Below are 22,335 nucleotides of genomic sequence, written 5' to 3' on the forward strand. Positions count from 1 at the left end.
TTAGAGGTTAAAATAGATCAATGAGTGCCCAGGTATTGTGCAATAAAGTTTGATTGAATAAGTCTAATAGTCATTCATTTGGGCGACAGGAAAACTGTACACCTTTAAAATTACCATTATAATGGATATTATGTAATAACTAAAAAACAAAGAAAGAAACAAACAAACACACCCCACGCCAAAATGCCACAGTGATGTGGCATTTGGATAAGGAAAGGCGACCATTACTGCAAAACACATGTTTTCTTCCCACTGTGCTGAATTTCTGATGATTCTACCCATTGGTCAAACTCAGCTATACCTTTGGATGCAACTACAAAATATTTGTTATATACGTATGTATGACCCACCCATGTTAGACAGAAATTTAAGAGGTAGACTGGGACATAGGGAGTTGACATATTTCTCACTAGTAACTGACGTGTCTCATGAAAGTTACTGAAACTTTTGGAGATGTAAAATGAATCTCTTTCCTAAGATCACCCCTTATCACTATATTTTATTATTGCCTATTTGTTAGGTCAGCTGTAATATCAATATTTTTTCTTGTCAGTGATAGTCTGCAGATTAGCTGTCTGAATCAGCTAACTCTTCTTATAATAGTCACAATTAGTTTATTCTAACTTAAAATACGGGCAACTAAATCCATGTTATAGAGGTCTTGAAATATTGTATAAAATTAATATGGTCAACTATATAATGCACACACAATAAAATATTATTCTTTCACCATTAACTTATTTTAAAGTTTCACTAAACATTGAGACATGTTGAGACATTTCAATAAAAGTAATGGAGAGATTTAATTCCAGGACAGAACACATGTCTGTACTGCTCTGTGCTAGATTTGCATATACACTATGACATTTGTAGTTTTCATTCCAGTAGCTCATGTCTAACTTGGCTATTAAAAATGCTGAGCACTTAGACGACATAACAGGAAAGTTGTAGCTATGAGCTCATAGCAAATGGATAACTAGCACAAGACCTATGCAAGCTAAAGCTAGACAAATTCCCAGCATAGAGACAGGGAATAAGCATTAAATACTACCAGTATTGACACATGATAGATTCTAAGGGAGGGAGAATCTGTTTTTTTTGGTGATGTATCACCTAGTGGGTCATCCACACTCCAGGGCAAACCCCACCCCAAGACTAATTGAAAAATTTTTAATAATGAACTTTATTGAGTGGAGACAGAAAACTCAAAGTTGTGTGGGTAAAGAGGAGAGGATAGTTATGGGAGGATTTGAGGAAAGACAATAAACATGTTCAAAATACACTAAAAGAATTTCTCAGAGAGTTAATAAGATGCTGTTTAAGAGAGAGATACTAAGTTATTGTACTTGCCTCTCTCCATCTTCTCCTTTCCTCCTACCAGCACACTTGTCTGTACTCAAGGAGCCCCTCAAATTAAGCATCCATTCATCCACTGACCCATGTCCTTAGTCCCCTTGCTGTGTTTATACAACAATTATAACTTATTAAGAAATTTTTTTTCTTTCAGAAAAGTCATTCTGATGAACCATTCATATATTACTTATTTTCTAAAACAATATCTCCAAGTGAATGAGTTTGTATCTACAAAATAATTTACGTTAGTTAGGATTACTTTCGTAAGTATATCAGCCTCTAAGAATGATAGATTGCAATAAGTATACCCACATACATTAAAGCATGATGCATGAAAAAGAATTTGGCAAAAGATAAATACTGTTCATGAGACATTTACAAATAAAAATTTTCTGTAATCTTTGTAGTATTACTTGGGCTGATTTTGGAGAGTTTCTTCACTGCATAAGCATATATTGTTATAGAAAATCAATGTCATATCATTTTCTATATTAATACATGTTCAATGCCTTATAAATGCCAATTAATACTAGCTACATTCACTATTTGTTGCCTACCTCTAAAGGATATTTGTGAAAATTCATTAACTATAATGTTACAGCATATAAAATCCATAGAAACTAAAAAATGTTCTTAAAATGGTGTGTGCATATATTTGTACATACAGATAAATATACAAATACATTTGTATACAATCATCTCTGCCTCTTAAAGGAAGTAGAAAATCTCTGTTTTCTATTTTATTTGGTTTGTAGTATAATTTATTTACTATTGTATACTCTATAATGATTTAAGCCTTTGGAAAAATCACCCCATCTTTCCCTTAGATATTTAGCTATCCCTTTCCACATAGGGTTCAAGTCATTCTTATTATTAGCTCATTTGAACTATCCTTTCACATAAAGTAAATGACTTTTGATCTATATGTTTTATGCCCACTCAGCTAAATTATTATTTTAGAAATACAAATATTTAAGACATTATATTTGTGTGTGTGTGTGTGTGTGTGTGTTTTGAGACAGTTTATCTATATAGATCAGTCTGGTTAAGAATTCACCATCTTCTTGTCTCTTCCTCTTAAGATGATTTTCTATATTTGAGGCTGTATTATGTTCTAAAAAGCACTCTATGTCCAGTGCTGGCTTTGATGTATATTACTGATACTAATGCTTTGTTGACTAAGTTTTGTCATATATTCCTTTTTTATTTGCTTGAGCTATAGTGTTATTATTTTTTTCCAATTTTTCAGTCCAGTCCTCTCATTTATAATAAGTTTTTACTCTCTGCTCCTAACTTTAAGTACTAAGTAGGGTATCCTACATTTACTGAAAATTCAATAATAGATATTGTTGTGAACTGATATTTCAGCACCTTAGAAAGAATTTCTCAATACAAAGTATTGCTTCAATTTTTCAGAGCCAGCATGTTCGGGCAATGGAGATGCATATACTGAAAAACACCATTTTTCATGTCCAACTTCACATTAAAATTTGATTAAAGAACTCTCAAAACTAAATTGGGTGAAACAGCTCAAATAATTCTTCTCCATTGATTGTATTTCCAGTATGGGATATAGTGTAGCATAATTGACAAAATCTGTATAAGATCCATGTGTCTGGTTTTGGTGGTTGTTTATGGGATGGATCCCAAGGTGGGTCAGTCTCTGGATGGACATTCCTTCAGTCTCTGCTTCACACTGTATTTCTGATTACACACACACACACACACACACACAATTTGCTTTTAATAGACTGTGTGTTGCCTTTGTTCTTGTGCAAGGAATGTCCCTCTATATTCTGTTTTATAAAGAAGAGTTTGACTAAGGTGTTACAAAAGACACTGTATATGGTTGTATTAATTAAATCATATAAATGAAACTTTTTTATATAAATAAGTTACATTTTTACAAAGCTCTAATTGACCAATTCTGACTTTGACACATTGTTTTAGGAACTTTAAAACTCTGTGGAGCAGGGCAAGTAAGGCAATGTCAATTACTATCCCTCCTAATTGATGCTTTAGAATATGATGCAAGCTTTCTAGCAAAATGGTGCAGTAGGTCATGGTTTAAAAATATTTCTACATATAACCCAGACAGAAATACAACCAAAAAGGACTCAGAGAAAAGATCAACATGAACTCCAGCATGGAACTGCATTAATTTAGGGCCAGAAAATAGACTGGACCAAAGAACCCAAGGCTGCAAACTTCTTTGTCCTAGAAGCAAGCAAAATAAATTGTGTTTTACATGGACAGCAGTCTGAAACCAAGGCTTCCTTTTCAGCTGCTCCTCATAAAGCCATTTTAAACCAAAGCTCACTGGTTTTTAGGAAGTAAGAGTCATAAGGAATGTAGAGAAGGGAAGTAAGAAGAACAGGATTAGTTTTAGTGCAAAGGACTATTTTCTAAAGTACATAATATACAGAAGTAAAGCCATGCAGAGTCAAATATCATGGAGTAGATTCCTTTACATAACTATTGAATTTATTTGTAGTTTGGCCTACTCTCCATGGCTTTCTCCAGTAACACCACAGACTCTATTTAATCTAATAGTTCTTCTTATGTTTTCTCCTTTGTCTCTGACCATGAAAGGGTTAAAATATACCTCTCATGCATATTTACTGTTTTAGGAAAGCCATTTAGAAAACAGCAGTTGGACAATCTCTTTGACCACTTAACATCATTAGGTAAAAGTCACATGTGAAAGTCACTCTCCATAATAGAAGAAAAGGGCAACACCACCATTTTAGGGCAGGAAGTTGAGAGAACAGTAATGCTGTAGAGACACTGTTAGAATATCTCTGGTGTTGTAGTAATTATTTAATCCCTCCTGGTGTTTCTACCCCACCTTAAACTATTTATGTTCCAGAATGAAAGACACACTCACAGCCTTTATTTTTACAATAAGCCCTAAACAACATAAGATCTGGGCTACCCTACTCTGCATGCTGTTAGGATCTACTTTACTATGGACAACTATGAGTCTTTTTTTTTTTTAATGTGTAGCTTTTAATTTTTTATTAAATATTTTCTTTATTTACGTTTCAACTTTTATCCCCTTTCCTAGTTTCTCCTCTAAAAATTCCTTATTCCCTCCTCACTCTCCCCCTGCTCACCAACCCACCTACTCCTGCTTCCTGGCCCTGGTAGTCCCATTTACTGGGGCATAGAACCTTCAAAGGACCAAGAGCCTCTCCTCCCATTGATGACCAACTGGGTCATCCTCTGCTATATATGCAGCTACAGCCTTGAGTCCCACCATGTGTTTTCTTTGGGTAGTTATTTAGTCCCAGGGAGCTCTGGAGATACTGGTTAGTTCATATTGTTGTTCCTCCTATGGCACTGCAAACTCCTTCAGCTCCTTGAATACTTTCTCTAGCTCCTTCATTGGGGATCCTGTGCTCTGTCCATTGAATGGCTGTGAGCATCCACTTCTGTATTTGTCAGGTACTGACAGAGCCTCTCAGGTGACAGCTATATCAGGCTTCTGTCTGCAAGCTCTTGTTGGCATCCACAATAGTGTCTGGTTTTGGTGGTTGTTTATGGAATGGATCCCAAGGTGGGTCAGTGTCTGGGTGGACATTCCTTCAGTCTCTGCTTCACACTTTGCCTCTGTAACTCCTTCCATGGGTATTTTGTTCCCCCTTTTAAGAAGGATCGAATATCCACACTTTGGTCTTCCTTGTTCTTGAGTTTCATGTGTTTTGTGAATTGTATCTTGGGTGTTGGATGCTCCAACATGTAATAAGGACACATGCTTCACTATGTTCTCAGCAGCCTTATTTATAATAGCCAGAAGCTGGAAAGAATCCAGATGTCCCTCAACAGATGAATGGATACAGAAAATGTGGTATATTTACACAATGGAGTACTACACAGCTATTAAAAACAACGAATTTATGAAATTCTTAGACAAATGGATGGATATGGAGGATATCATCCTGAGTGAAGTAACTCAATCACACTCACTGATAAGTAGATATTAGCCTAGAAGCTTAGAATACCCAACTACGAGTTTTAACTATGTTTAATCTGGGCTGACTTTAGCTCCAATTGGGCAGCCCTTGGGGCCATGCTCTTTTGACTCCTAACCCATGGCTGCTTCTCCCTCCTCCTCCTATATGTTCTCTACCTGGTCTTCTCTCCCCAACACCATGAAACCTCAACTTCATCTATGTCTCTTCTGCCTAGTTATTGGCTGTTTGAATCTTTATTTACCAATCAGAATTAACTTGAGGGCAGGGTCCAAGGGTCTATGTGCAGACTCCAAGTCTTGCAGACCTGCATTTAGTATTACAATATACAATATACAGAGGAATGGATACAGAAATTATGGTACATTTACACAATGGAGTACTACTCAGCTATTAAAAAGAATGAATTTATGAAATTCCTAGCCAAATGGATGGACGTGGAGGGCATCATCTTGAGTGAGGTAACACAATCACAAAGGAACTCACATAATATGTATTCACTGATAAGTGGATATTAGCCCAAAACTTAGGATACCCAAGATATAAGATACAATTTGCTAAACCCATGAAACTCAGGAAAAATGAAGACCAAAGTGTGGACACTATGCCCCTTCTTAAAATTGGGAACAAACCACCCATGGAAGGAGTTACACAGACAAAGTTTGGAGCTGTGATGAAAGGATGGACCATCTAGAGACTGCCATATCCAGGGATCCATCCCATAATCAGCTTCCAAACGCTGACACCATTGCATACACTAGCAAGATTTTGCTGAAAGGACCCAGATATAGCTGTCTCTTGTGAGACTATGCCGGGGCCTAGCAAACACAGAAGTGGATGCTCACAGTCAGCTATTGGATGGATCACAGGGCTCCCAATGGAGAAGCTAGAGAAAGTACCCAAGGAGCTAAAGGGATCTGCAACCCTATAGTTGGAACAACATGATGAACTAACCAGTACCCCGGAGCTCTTGTCTCTAGCTGCATATGTATCGAAAGATGGCCTAGTCGGCCATCACTGGAAAGAGAGGCCCATTGGACTTGCAAACTTTATATGCCCCAATACAGGGGAATGCCAGGGCCAAAAGAATGGGAATGGGTGGGTAGGGAATTGGGGGGGGTATGGGGGACTTTTGGGATAGTATTGGAAATGTAATTGAGGAAAATACGTAATAAAAAATATTAAAAATTTAAAAAAAAAAGAAAATTTATTGCCACTCCTCTGAAAAAGTTAATCAACTTAAATATTTTATTCATATTTAACTTTTACATTTTTTTAAACTTGCTAAATGAGGAACATCCTTAATTATGCTCATAAAACTTCTTTAATGGCTTGAAAAAAGGCTCATATAAGCACGAATCCTACAGCTAGTAGCTCTGTCTGGGAAATGTCTGTGCAGACCCTACAGAGGGAAGAACTGAAGACTGCAAAGAATTACAACAGTATTCCTGTCAAATGGACATGATGGGGACAGATATACACTGTAGGGTTTCAGAGAACAATAGTCTAAACCAATATTTTAGCTTAAAGCATGGCAAAACCAGAACAATTATGCTAGACTGCTTCCTATATCTGACCCAAGAACCTACAGATGACTTTATGCCATGACACTTGAAGGATACGGACTATATAGCAATAAATGCTAAGTATGAAGATCTTTCGAAACTACTTTTGAATGACATACATAAATATTAAGTGATATACATTGTGATGGCTTGTATATCCTTGGACCAGGGAGTGGCACCATCTGGAGGTGTAGTCTTTTTGGAATACGTGTGACCTGGTTGGAATGGGTGTGTCACTGTGGTTGTGGGCATAAAATCCTCACCCTAGTTGCCTGGAAGTCAGTCTTCCTCTAGTAGCCTTTGAATGAAGATGTAGAACTCTCAGCTCTGCCTGCACCATGCCTGCCTGGATACTGCCATGCTCCCTCCCACCTTGATGATAATGGACTTAACCTCTGAGCCTATAAGCCAACTCCAATTAAATGTTGTTTTTTTATCAGAAAAAAAAAACAATATACAGGTAAAGATAAAGCCTCAACAATTCCCCATTTAGGTCCAATAAAATGTTCTTTTCTCTCAGATATAAATTGAACATAATTCCAACAATTACATTGGGGTGGTGAGCTGTGTACAGGCAGCCTGGTCCTGGGTCAAGTGCAGGCTTTGAACCCTGGAGACCCAGTATGGTGACTTATTGCCTGCAAGGGACAGCAGGTGTTTGGCCATGCCCCTTGGGCCTCTGGCTCCTGTTACAGCTATGCCTCCCAGGACAACACCCCAAACTCCTGGTATTCTGTTTGGACTCCACTCCCAGTTACCTGCCAACAGCCATCTAGACCCAGACCACTATAGAATGGGCTGTTTGCCCCCTCCCATCCCTCTCTTACTCTCTTGTTCTTACTCTCTTACTTTTGCCTCTTGCTTCCTTGTTCCCCCTGTCACCCGTTCCCTTTCCTCTCCCTTCCACCTGGCCATGGCTGGCCTCTACCACTCTACTCTCTCCCTCTCTCTGCCTTTCTACAATATACACCTTAAATCCATGGACTGCTTCTTCGGGACCCATTGTGCTGGAGAAATGGAGCAGGTTTCCTCTAAGGAGCAGTGTGCCTAACTCCTGCAGGGAGGCCTCTCAGCATTCACAGAGGGTATCCACCAAAGCAACCCACCCGCCAAAAGACTCTTGTCCTGGTAGGACCCAAACAGAGCACTCTCCCTCCTGCCCTTTTCCCTTCACCCAGGGCCAGAGTCCCCCAGTCCATTCTCAGCTCTTCCATGGCATCCAGATCTGGGATGTCTGAGAGCCTGGGAACCTTCTGGTTTCGGCTTCTGTGCAAGCCAGGACCACTCCCCACACCGAGCCAATACTGACAGTCCCATGGGGACCTCAGACTGCTTTCCACCTCCAGAGTAGGGTTCTGTGACTTCTCACAGCCCGACTCCTGCCCTGCAGCATGGAGGTGGGTGTGTGTAGTCAAATTTCCTGCGTACCACCTTGACCAGTGGCCTGAGCCCCGAGCAGACATGGGACACCATTTTTAACCCACAATGTAAATCCTCCCTCAATTTCTACCTATAGAGTTTAATACTGTGCCTTCATTCCTGTTGATAAACCCTTAACCAGACAGCTTCTTCTGATTTTTAATTTTTTTTATGGGATAACTGTGCCATGCAAAGCTTTTTATTTCTGCCAACCCATGTTACAGTTTAATTCATGGGCCCACTTGGATCGTGGAGGACAGAAGGGAAGGTTTTCTGCCTCTACAATCATGTCTTCTCAGTCTCTTTCAATGTGTGCTTTGTTAAATCAATGTTAAGGAGCATATAATGAGTATGTAAAATACTGTAAAAAATCATCTATATTCATTTGAGACTATGGATGGCTTAATACACTTGTGCATGCAGGTGTCTACAGTGGCCATAGAGGATAGCTGGGGCTATAGGCCATTGTGAGCTGCCTCATGTGGGTGCCAGGAACCAAACTGAAGTTCTGTGCAAGAGTAGTACATGATCTGGAGACTGCATTTCTCAGGGAACAGAGGAGCCATATGTCTCTAGGCTTTTAAGATAATTTTTATATGTACTTATTATTAATTAATCCCCTCTTCCATCCCCCTTCTCTTGCCATGCTCTTTGTTGTTGGTCTCCTTAATGACTATCCCCAACAACATCCCTTTTGCTTTTAGGTAACCAATGCATTTTTATTGATTACTAATTGATTGGTTTATAGCTCAAGTCTTCCTTTAGATTTTGTCTAGCTTTTTAAAAAGTATTACTTTATCTCAACCATACCTGCAGCATCACTTATTACATGCTGATGGCATGAATCCTTCTATGCTCCTGTGTTTTTCTTTCGATCTGTGTATACATTTTCAAACAAACTCTGAACATTCATTTCCATGTGGCTATGCCACAGGTTTCCTGGACACCACATCCAAAATGATGTCATGATCTCCCAAAAGGACTTCCTGTGTCCCATAGTTTCACAGCTGTCACCACAGCACATGAGCTTCCCAAATGCTCAAATAGAGAACTTCAGTCATTCTGAGTTTCTCTATTTGCCTCCTCACCTAATAGTACCATAAATCATCATAATTTTTGTCACCTGTCACATAAATTTTACAATTATTTCCATACTAGTCTCCATTATAGAAAACAAAAGTCTTCAAAATAGCCCATTGAGGGCCCGGAGAAGAAACTTGAAGCTGAATCTCAGATTTATGTGCGTGCATCAGAAATTTTATAAATGACACAAAAAGTACCATTATGATATCTTAGTTAGTTAGGACTTCTATTGTTATGACAGAACATCACTCCCCAAAAGCAAGCTGGGCAGGAAAGGGTTTATTTGCCTTACATTTCTGTATTTCTGTTCATTATTAAAAGAAGTCAGGACAGGAACTCAAATGGAGAAGGAAACCAGAGGCAGGAACTGATGCAGAGGCCGTGGAGGATTGCTGCTTATTGACTGTCTCATCATGTTTTTTTTCAGTCTTTTTTTTTTCTCCCCCAGGACAAAAGGATGTAGCCTTCCCATCAAACACTAGTTAAGAAAATGCACTAACCTGGGCCAATGGGGTCTCACAGAGACTGAAACACCAACCAAAGAGCAAGCATGGGCTGGACCTAGGTCGGCTACACATATGTAGCAGATGTGCAGCTTGGTTTCCTTCTGCATCCTCTAACAATCAGAGTGGGGTCTGTCTCTGACTCTTTTGCCTCCTTATGGATTCCTTTCATGTAGCTAGGCTGCTTTGTCTGACCTCACTTGGAAAGGATGTGCATAGTTGATATGCCAGAGCAGGTTGGTACTTGTGTGTGGTCTTCCCTTCTCAGAGGAGGAAGGGACAGGGAAAGAGGGGGACGATCATGTGAGGATTGGGGCTGAGGAGGGGAGGCTGTGATCAGAATGTGAAGTGAATAAATAAAGAAATTAATAAAGAAAAGAAAGAAGAAATGCCCTACAGTTGGATCTTATGGAAGCATTTTTCCTAAAGTTCCCTCCTCCCAGATGACATTAGCTTGTGACAAGTTACCATAAAACCAGCCAGCATGATGCTGTAGTATAAGATGTAGCGTCAACAAGGGTGCAAATTGGTCTGTGAAGAAATTAAAGAATTACATTTTATACAATGACATTGTAATTTTACATGATGTCTTGAAATATTTGATGAACTGTGTTCCTTAAACACTTCTATTTTGTGCTGTTTGTTGTAGCATTTTATCCCTCACCCAGTCTTCATGTGGACTCCCTTCAGGAAGAGAGTATCCAGTAACTAACTGTTCGAAGCTTAGTTTCCAATGAATAACTGAAACCACAAGGACTTGGTACTTTTCTAAGCTTCTCTTTAAATAGCATTCTGCTTTAAAGTCAAACATCAGATGACCATACTGAACATAATATTATTTCTGTCAGCCAAATTACATTAGATCTCTGATGTGAACAGCAACAAATAAGCTGGAAAGGTTTATCCAGAATCATCTCCCTTTCACCAGTAACAAAATATTATAAGACCAAGACCTGACATGTTTTGGTTTTGTTTGTTTTTACTTTATCACAGAGAGAAGAGGAAGAAAAGAAAGAGAGCAGAACAATCCTCATGTCTAAGGCGAGAAACAGCTTCACTGATGTGAGACTAAAGTCTTTCATTTGCAGAGGCTGTCTCCCACCGTTTCATTTATTTCACTCATTCCCAATAATTGTATTTCTGGATGCATAGCTGATTACTAATCCCTGAAAACTTCATTCCTTGATTCTTTCATAGAGTTCTATCTCTAAATGACTTTTTGTAGTGTGAAAACTATGTTCTCTGTTATGCTTTATGGAATTCAAATATATATATATATATATAATCAAAATGAAATAAGCATATACATAAATATGATGTTAGTGGCTTTTGAGTTCCACTGTGATTAGGTAATCTTTAAGTATAAGCAATTACTTCTCAACATTTTTCCCCTTTCTATCCAAAATAGACTATACATACCAAGATGGCATGTGCTGAGGGCAAGGTTTGGGGGTTATATGCACTTGTACAAATTCTTCTGCTAGTATAGGTTGGTTAATATTGACATTGTTAAATGGATAAGGAAATTATATTGGCAGCACTAAAATCTTTTACTTGGGATTTCAATGTATTCTGTATTCTTAGTATTTAACAGAACATGAGCTCCTTCTTATTGAAAATATTTTTCATACAATATATTCTAATCATGATTTCTCCTCCTCCCAACTCATCCCAGATTTTCCATCTCCTTATCTAGACAACTCTCTGACTTTGTTCTCTCTTACGTTAGAAAACAAACAGGCAAACAAATCAGAATTTAAAAAAATAACACAAAATAGTCACAAGAAACACACACAACCACATATACCCCTACACATTCACACACAGAAAACAAAGAGTACAGAAACACAAAATAGGAAACCATGATATAACAGAAAAAAAAAGAACAAGATAAAAAATTTTTTAAAGCCCAGACAAAGCATTATGAGACAAAAATTCTGCAAATATCATTGAGTTCATTTGATTTTAGCTGGTCTTGGGATATACCCTTAAGCATAGTTAACATACCCAGTGAGACTCCATTAGAGAAAACTAATTTTTCCTTTGCAAGCAGATGGAGAAATCATGGAGGCAATTACAGAGTGAGGGGTTAAGGAGAAGGACAATATCCCAAGGAAGGAAAACAGGATATAGAGTTATAGAGAGACTGAGGATGCTAAAGCTGGAGGGCAAAGTGGAGAGGGTCGAGGGTAATGGGGGTGTAAGAAAGGGAATACAGGGGTACAACTAACAGTAAGAGCCATTTGAGGGCTCATAAGAAAAAAATGAACTGTTAATGACATGGGTGATAGTTTGGATATACTTGACACAGGGAGTGGCACTATTAGGAGGTGTAGCCTTGTTGGACTAGTTGTGTCATTGTGATCGTGGGCTTTAAGACCTTTATCCCTGGCTGCCTAGAAGCCAGTATTCTGCTAGCAGCCATCCTATGAGATGTAGAACTCTCAGTTCTGCCTGTACCATGCCTGCCTGGATGTTGCCATGCTCTTGCCTTGATGATACTGGACTGAAACTGAACTGTAAGCCAGCCCCTATTAAATGTTGTCCTTATAAGAGAGTTGCCTTGGCCATGGTGTCTATTCAAAGCTGTAAAGCCCTAAGGCAACAGGATATCTGCTAATGTAATTTTTCAGTCCTATGCCATGTGCGTGTTCATTACTAATCATTTGTCTATAGTCCTGGACTTGGGCAATTTTCTTAACATTAATAATAGAAATAAATTATGAATATACTACTTCAAAACATTTCCACAAATGTGTTTAAAAGATAAGAAATATAAAAAAATGACATAGACATAAATGGACAGGAAAATAAGAGAAGGATAACAGAAGTTAGTGTAACCATAGATGGAGCTCTTCTAGACATGGAAAGCAAGAGCCACAAGATTTGTTTAGCAACATAAGCTAAAAACATACTGGTAGTGACAGTACAGCTATGGAGAAATTGTAGGAAACTCAACTTAGCCTGTCAAACACTATCATTTCTGAACATAATTTCCTTCTGGACACTGAGTTAGTGAAAATAACTCACCACAGCTGGATTCATCTTCATTAAAGTGGCAATCAGCCACTCCATCACATAGCAGGAGAGATGGGATACACTGGCTTTCAAAGCACTGGAATTCTGTATCACTGCATGGTTGAGGAGAGGGTCCAAGAGAGCAATTCATTTCATCAGATCCATCTATACAATCTTCTTGCCCATCACACTTCTCTGAAGCAGAGACACACTGGAGTGCATAGATACAAGCAAACTGGCCTTCTTCACAAAGTGGTGGCTGTGGTAAGGCTGGTCCTGAAGAAGACAGCAAGGTAAGCCATATTGATGCTATGTTTGTGTCTGGATTGAATCAGCCCAGGGAATATTTACTGTTATATATTTATAAAACAGTACAAATTTTAAATAATTAATTTAAAATTATGAGCTATTAAATGAATACAACATATGAATGTGATAAAAGAATATGCCTTATCTAATCTCAGAAGCTATATTCCTTAAAAGGGGCATTTTTTGGGGGGGGCTAGCAAGATGTGGGTACTAAGCCCACATCTAAGCAGATGTGGGTACTTGCTTTCAAGCCTGATGAATTGAGTTTGAAATAATTAAATCAAGTTGTGTTTTATCTCCACATGTTCACTGAGGCATATCCATACATGTGTGTGTATGTATGTATATGTGTATGTGTGTGTGTATATATATATATATATATATATATACATATATATATATACATATATATATACATATACATATATATATGCATATATATATACATATACATATATATATATATGCATGTGTATGTGCATACAGACACACAAAGAATAAATGTAATAAAAGAATTAAAGCGTGTTGATGATGTGCCATACCAATATCAAAGGGCATGTAAGGTAGAAAGGGATAGTTTTTGCAAAGCCCCACTCCTGAACTGTGACAGATGTCTTCAAGGGCTAGAGTATCTTAAGAGCTCACCACAGCATTGTCAGAAGTCACCTGTCAAACTTCAACTCATCTGGACCCCAATCAATTCTTCTGACAATCAGTATTTGTTCTTTTGCTTCTGTGTGGAGTTTCCTGGGAGATTTCTCCAATGAACTTTCTTAGCAGGAATATGCCTCTAGAGTTGGTCTCCTGGGGACCCTGATCTAAAGTATAGCCAACTACCAACACTTTTCTTGTTTAAAATTGAACCTCCTCTGAATTCCTTCTCAACATTTCCACTGAAATACTTTTGATCCAGGAAGAACATTAAATTTCATTTCTCATGGGAGTCTAGGTAGGCTCTGAGTTAGAAATGCTTCTCTGTTATCTCTTGTTTTATCCTAATATAAATTCAGCATTTTAGTACAAAGTATCTCTACTATATATATATATGATTTTTATCAGCATTCAAATGAAAGTAAAATTTCTGTAAGAAATAGTTTAGACCTAAATATATTTTTGAGCACATATTTTAAGAACATTTGACAATTAGAAATTTTTTTCTAAAATTAAATTTTTAATGGATTGATTATGGAATGTGATGATAGAGTCATACAATTGAATTACAAATTCTAATTTCACAGTAATATCCCTAACTGTTCCCTTTTCGCCAACTGAAAAGCCTATGTACTAACTTACATTCCTATTGCAAATGAAAGAAGATAATTTCATGAAGCTGTAAAGTGCCTGGCTTCAACTGCATGGCATTTGGGGAAGGTGGGACTGTAAAACAGTGAGTTCCAGGAGCACTGGAGGTTGGTCGATTAAGAAGGAAGGGAGAGACAGAATAGTGGGGCTTCTTCAGCAGTAAAAATACTCATGCAATAATGTTCATTTGTCAAAATACACTGAATTATCAACTCCAAGGTCAATGCTGGAGTGAACCCTAATTTAAAGTATGAACTTTGGGTGGCAATGAGGTGCCAATATAGCCTAATCTCATTTGTTATAACAAATGAACCTCATAACTGAGAAAACCAAAATTATACATGAGGAGGATAGAAAATCTTTAGGCATTCTATTTGCTTTTGCTCTAATACTTCAACTTCTAGTCTACGTAAATCTTATATGTATGAGTATGCATCCTACAAAAATATTCTATATATACTGATGTCAGTGTAAGTGCCAATAGTGTTGTTTAGCTTTATGTGTGTATTTGTGTGTACAGTTATCAATAAAAAGCCTATATTCATCCAGTTGCTCAAATCTAACAATTCCCTCTTGAAATCTTTATGTTCTGAATCTCTGCAAGTATTCTGAGAAAGTAGATAAACATCATTAGAAACAGGTGATACTTTAGTAAATGTAAATGCACATCTACAACCTTGTTTCTTGTCTCACTAGGTCCAAAAATCTTGCTTAGTCAGTTAATTAAACTAATGGCATTGAGGTCCAAGGACAGTGCAAGCAGAAGAGAAACCATGTCACATCAATTGTAACTATAATGAGTTTTCTTGAATAGACATTATATTAGAGAGCTATTTCACAAGAGAGTATGTTATGCTCTTACAGTGAAAGCTTTGGCTTATGTTAGGGAAACAGCATATTTTGTGTTGACAGTATCCATTAGTACTCCATGGAATATAGATAAAATAGAAAAGTTTAAAGAGAGTAATACAAAGTGAGACATACTTTGAAATGTTTGTGAATGTGTGTGAGAGAGACAGAGACAGAAAGACAGAGGGTTATACAGAGAGAGACTGTAAGAGAAACTGAGAAATGTTGATTCACTTTTACATTATTTTTTTCATTATGTGAATCAAGGGTGTTCTGAAGCTATGATACTTCAAATATATCATATGGTCCTGAAGGCAGGGAGGGGCAAGAGAATTAAACCATAAAACCCATAGGTTATAAGCTATGATATTTCTCAAAATGAGGACCATGAATTTCAAGTGATTTGAAAGCAGCAATTGTTATACAATAATCTTATCTTTAGGTTGCAGTTGATTTTATGCTTTGTGTGTCAGAGTTGGTTCATGGATGTATCAAATTAAGTTATTCTTTTTTATTTGTGTCCCTATCAAGTATGTTCTTGGCAGTGGAAAGCAAAGGTGGAAGTTGTCAAATATGATCTGGAAACTGTCTCTAAGGAGCCCTTATCTTTGTTGCAAAGCATAGCAAGCACATGACTGTCAGCTGTCTTGTGCTTCAACATCAGCTGGGTTCAGAAATGCTGCTGTAGACCAGTTCCCTACTCTATGAGCTAGTGTTAAGAATAGGTATTCTGAAACAAAATAAAATCTCTTAGAAATATATTGAATCGTCAGGAAACTTCAATTGCTCTCTACAGCAATTAGAATCTGGACAGCATTTTTGCTCAATTAGAGCTCTAATTTTACATAGAATTTGGAAATTCCAAGTTGGAGGGAGAAAATGATTTCCCTTTCTTTGACAAAATAGTGGCATCTCTTTACCCAAGTAGAACTGAGTGGATGAATTCAATATATTTTGTACTGATGAATAATAATTCAATGCCTTAAATACTAATTATAGATTGCCTAATTGAGTATAACCATTGACTTGATATACTTTAATAATAATGAACAAAGAAGATATAGATATAATAGGAAAGCTTTATTAACACAATATGCTACCTAACATTTGTTCCATATAAATGCTAAGGATTCTACTTAGAATGCTGCTTCACTGGTCACTTATATCTTCTAGATGACAGTAGAAACATATTCTTCACAGCAAAATTATTTCATAATGACACTCAGAGGGACATTCTCATAAGTTTCATAGACATTTGTTAGTATCTCATGATGTCTAAAGATAATCAAATGTGTCTTTATCTATACGATAAATATGCTTAGAGAAAGCAACATTGATTGAGTTGAAAGGAAACTATTCATAAGAAGCTTCAGTCCTAAATGTCAAAACTTAATGTATTTGTAAATATGACCATAATAGTGACTTAGTTGTGAGAGATGCTTATTGAAACATCCAAGAAATTGGGTATAAATTGGTTATTATCTTGGGACTACTATGCTACCAACAGTAAAATATTGTATGAATTTATGTGACAATATAATTTTAATCGTAATTCATAAAATCTCTTGACTTGTGGTAACTTTGGATTTTTTGGATGCATGTTAATATTTCCAAGACATTCTTTCATACTTAATACAAATAATAACATAATTTTCAAAGTACTCATCTCTTTTTTTTTTTTTTTTTTTTTTTTTTTTTGGTTTTTCGAGGCAGGGTTTCTCTGTGTAGTCCTGGCTGTCCTGGCACTCACTTTGTAGACCAGGCTGGCCTCGAACTCAGAAATCCGCCTGCCTCTGCCTCCCGAGTGCTGGGATTAAAGGCGTGCGCCACCACGCCCGGCTAGTACTCATCTCTTATAAAAAGCCTAAAGAAGGTAGTCTGGTTGTTATTTTGTTTCATAAATGTAACCGCTTACATATTACTGGCAAGACAGAATTTGTCTTTTATTTTCCCTGTAGACAATAGGAGACTGACATAAACTGCTGACAATGAGTAGGACATATTGGCCAGTGGTTTCTTTGTCTGGTGTTTAGCTTGTATCTTAGTGAGGAATAAAAAGATGGAGAGAAATGGAGAAATGAAGAAAACTGTGAAGTTTCCATAGGTTAGATCCAACATGGAATCTGAAAATGATCTGAGAACAGGTACCAAATAACATGAAAACATTTGCATAGTGACTAGTCATGCCAAGACAAGGATAAAGCCTACATAAAGACTGGAGAAAGCTTATAGAAGCACACATCTATATAACCTTAAATGCACTGATATATGTATGATATAAGCAGTAGTGAATGTACATTTGTGCATGTGCACATCTGTACATGAAACTGTAAAGTTATCTAGTGGGGACAGTTTATAGTGAAGAATGTGGCATTGGGTGATGAGTCTCATAAGCAAGGAGACTTCAGGCTGTGGAGGAGGCTTAGGTGACCTATTTTCAGAACCCTGTCTTTGTCCTGACACATACACAGATGGAAGACAAAAAAGAAAACAAGTGTTAAAGAAAGAGAATCCATTAAAAGTACCATCTCCAACCATTTGTGTTTTTAACATAGGCATTTACCACCAACATAGAGGATTTTCTTCTAAGATGACAATATACATAAGAATTATTCAGTCTTCAGAAACCCAAACTAATCTGAAACATATGTGAAGCTAATTCCTTGAGAATGCTAAGGAAAACCCACCTCCTAACATATCCCACAAACACAACTAGAAAGAATGTAGGCATAGGAAGTAATATGTGATGTTAGAAATAGTATGCAATTTCATTTGTACTTTGAGAGCCCCTCTTAGGAGTCAAATGCCTTCTATAGGGTATATCTGGTGTAGTGGCTATTCTACCACTAACATTCTACTAATATGATTTTTAAAAAATAAAGAAATAATAAAAAGTAATACATTTCATGGCAGATTTAAAAATATCAAGTACAACAAACCAAAACAAAATATACAAATCTGATGACTGTGATATCACTACTACCAGTGACCAGAGCATTTCCCAGATACAGCTATCTAAGTTAAAAGTTAAATGAATAATTAAAGAGATAATAAATAAAAAGACAAATAAACAATGATTAAGGAGATAAATGAATGAATACTTTAAAGTAGATTTTGGAGAATGAAATATAACTGCATAACTATTTAATAATCTCACTATTGTCATGCTAACTTTTGCTTTCTCAAAAGAAACAGAAGTGATTCATTAATATGGGTAGAATTATCTCATTCTATTAATTTACACATATTCTCAAGAATATTGTTAGTCAAAGAGGTGGCTCAGCAGAGAGATGTAAGCTACAGGACATGCAAGCCCAGACTTCCGGAACAACACTGAATCAGATGCTATAGCACACATGAAATAACAGTTACATACATGAAATACACCAGCAATAGCATACATGAAGAAACACAGGTAAAGTTTGCTGAATCTCTCTATATGGCATAAAAGACAGAGCTGCTTTTTTGTCAATTCTTTGAACATCTTTATGGTCAAATTTAGTCAATTCTTCCATCTCACACTTTTTTGGTTTGAGCAAGTTTATAATAACAAAAAAATATATAGATTCACATAGTCATTTTTAGTTGAGCCACGAAATTTTACTTTTCCATTTTCAACTATCTCTACAGAAACTCATCTTTTCTGAGTAAAATTGTCTTACACTGCAAAAAAGGGCATTCTGTATTTTGGACTTAGCCATCTGTTAAGGTCATTTGCTTTTCTTTCAGAAGAGAAATTTGCCCACAGAACAATGACTTTTCAGTGTTGTGGTGTTATGGTCTAATGTGGCTTCTTAATCAACAAACCTTTGCTTTGTAATCTCTGAATGCAAGCCAGACCCGAGGCAAGAGTTCTAGAAAATGAGAAAAATCATAATGAAAATATACAATATCCATCTATGAGAGTATACTAGACAAGATTCTTGCTGGTTGTGAAAGCCCTTTCAATCTCGTAGACATTACTGGCCTGTTAAGATTCAGGAGGCTGAGTGTGTCAAAATGAACACAGAAGTAAGAAAGGTTCTATAGTAGTTTTGTGGAGTGAAAAGGTTTATAATAATTCATTATTATTTCCATATGATAAATTGCTATACTAGGCTTTGAGATATATATTAGTATAGGCATTACATATGTTCTTGCATCTATCATGTATGTATGTATGTATGTGTGTGTGTGTATTTCCTTCAAAAATAGATGTTTATATGGTGGATAACATTGGTCATTTTATTTTTATTTTTATTTTTTTACATTGGAATACATTTTAATGTGAAAATTAAAAGTTTAAGTTCTTTCATAATGAATGCCTTTCAGTCAGTCTCCCATATATTGGTCATTTTAAAACATTCATCTTTAAGGGGAAGGCAGAGAGATTTCTGTGTGTTTTGCATTTTGAGTTCAGGCCTAGTCTGAGATCTTTATCACATTCAGGTGACAGACTGCAGCTTATGATGGGGTTGGCTTTTCCATGGTTGTCATTTGGATTTCTTTCCCTTATTTGACTGAATTATTTTCCTTCCTGATGCTCAGCAGGAAAGCAAGAACAAGTAATGTTCCATGGCAGGAGGCGTTCCCAAAAGAAGATGAGCAAAGGATGGAGGTGTGGCCCCTTGAACCTGCATGACTCTCACTTCTGATGAAAGTTGTTGGTTCTTGTTTTCTTATCTTCAAATCTAAGAAATCCATCTGAAAAGTAGAAAATGTCATCTAACAGACAGGAGGAGTGTATGACCCCACCCCCAATAGATTTAAAGTCTAATAATCTGCCATAATTCAATAAGTGAGTTAGGAGCAATAGGAAAGCCTTTTCTCTGAGCATATTGTGCATTCGTCACCATTCAGTTTAAAATGAGGCCCATTTATGAGTCACAACTGATGCAAACTTATAAAATTCAAAGCATTCAAATGGCTTTAAATAATTTTGTCTAAAATTGCTACCATATACATGTTCTCTTTACTGACTTGAACTTTATATGGTTTCCAATCAATCTTAAAGCAAAGTTCACTTGTTATAGTTTATATTGAAAAAAAATGGGTTAGTGACAAGAGGAGTATTTAAAAACAGCAAGACTAACATGCCAAACAACAAACAATGAATGTTTTAAACTGCACAGTAACACAGAAGGGAATTTCAAACTTAAAGATGGATATTCTAAAATGGAGTGCAGGTCCCTGTGGAGACAATTAAGGATATGTATTGAAGAAGCAAGATTTGGCTTTGCCGTTGATATCAAGGAAGGATTTTCATAAGATGAGATAAAGGGCATGGAGTTCTTACATTCAACAGGACTAAGGTTATGAAGATTGGAGCACATGGGGAAGTATTAGAAAAACAAGAATTCTACTTTGAAGGGATCATTTTTATATGGACACAGAGATAACAGAAGCTTTCTGTTAAAGCGTAAGAAACTAATTTAGTAGTTGGCTGGGAATCTTTCAGTATTTTTTGTCTAGTGTATATTATATTAATTTATATACTTGACTGCTTTTGTTAGCACCAGGTGCATCCCTTGGCAGCTAGAATCATCCTTAGACCCAGCTCTCAGACCCAGGGACGAATCATGTCATCTCTATGTGACAATGCTGCCCCTGCTTCCATTGCCATGGCACTGACTGCATGTCCCTTTCTGCATGCCTTACACACATGAATGTGTGAAAATCTGAATTTTGGGATGAATTTTATAAATTTTTTATGTTTAACCACAGTCATTGAGAGACATTATTCTATTAATACCTGCCATCCAACTTACATGCAGGGCAGAAAGTAGTAGATTTGGTACAATATTGATTGAGTAAAGACAGACAAAAATTATAAGTTTTCAGGTAATGAGAAATTTCCTTTATCAAATTGCAATGACATTTCCTTTACCCATCTTCTCTGAACCCCATCTTCTGATGCCATTCTTTGTGGCCTTCTTCTGTGTCTCTATTCATATGCATAGAATGACAAGAGTTGCAAGTTATTTACAAACTAGTTGTTTAATTTACAGAATTCTAAACCATAGACTAAAGATATGTAATGATTGTCCCCAAATTACAGGTATTGAGAGCCACAATTGTAATTTAGATTCAGGTCATAAAATTTTGAGTAGAGTCATCTCTTTCTGTAACTCAGTAGACACAGACATAGAATGGGACATTTTATACATCCTGTCCCTGCTCTTTCTAAGAAAGGTAGCGAGAGCAGAGCCAAAGGAAGTGTTCTGGGAGGTGGTGAGGGAGGTTGCATGTACGTTCAGGTGTTGCTGGCACTTTTCATTTTTCTTCTCATTCGGTATACTTGTCTATTTATACAGCTTATTTACTGACTTCCTGATGATTAATAATAATAAAACTGAATGAATCTAACTGACCTTTGCCTTTAAATAACTTAAATGTTTATCTTACAATTGAGCTGGAATTATTCCTTGGGCTTGATATATAGGACCATAGACAGGAAACAAGAATGTGCCTTCCATTCAGGGCTAGGAAGAAAGTGATTTTTTCAGCAGTGATAATATAAAACTAAGACCAAACAGAGCAACACCACAAGATTTCTTAGCTTCCCATCATCCTGAATTCTTCCTAATTTTCTTATCTTGTTGATACCTTGCTAGTTACTGACCATTTATATTTAGTAAGTCAAGATAAAAGGGATACCCTTGGCTAATATTTTTTTTTTCTTTTGAATCTGTCTTAGGTATCTGAAGGTCTATATTCTTTCCATTAATAAAAACAAGCTAGATAAAAATAAAGTGTCCATGTTAGTCACCAAAAAGATCTTTCTAAGCTTTTGGAAGCCATCAGCAAAGCTTGATGCCTACAGTGTTTATTTAGTAGACAGAACATCAGATAGCATATTCTGACCAAGATATCAATCAGTGGATGACTAGATATGTAGAGTCACATGAAAATTATTCCCTGGCTAAGAATACATTTTTCATTTGCCAAATGAAATAGTTGGCAAATGTTCAGGAAAGACAG

At 36.7% G+C, this 22,335-nt stretch overlaps 1 protein-coding gene across 1 annotated transcript in view; it reads right to left on the minus strand.

The window, feature by feature from the left end:
• Positions 1-22,335, minus strand: part of Malrd1 (MAM and LDL receptor class A domain containing 1) — a 745,053-nt gene that overhangs the window by 118,917 nt on the left and 603,801 nt on the right. The window contains exon 33 of the mRNA XM_021156265.2: positions 12,928-13,191. Within this exon, the coding sequence (XP_021011924.1) occupies positions 12,928-13,191 (264 nt within the window). The remainder of the gene's footprint in view (positions 1-12,927; positions 13,192-22,335) is intronic.

This window comes from Mus caroli, unplaced genomic scaffold (assembly GCF_978045245.1).
Source record: "Mus caroli unplaced genomic scaffold, Mus_caroli_1 scaffold_2, whole genome shotgun sequence".
NCBI classification, from domain to species: Eukaryota; Metazoa; Chordata; class Mammalia; order Rodentia; family Muridae; genus Mus; species Mus caroli.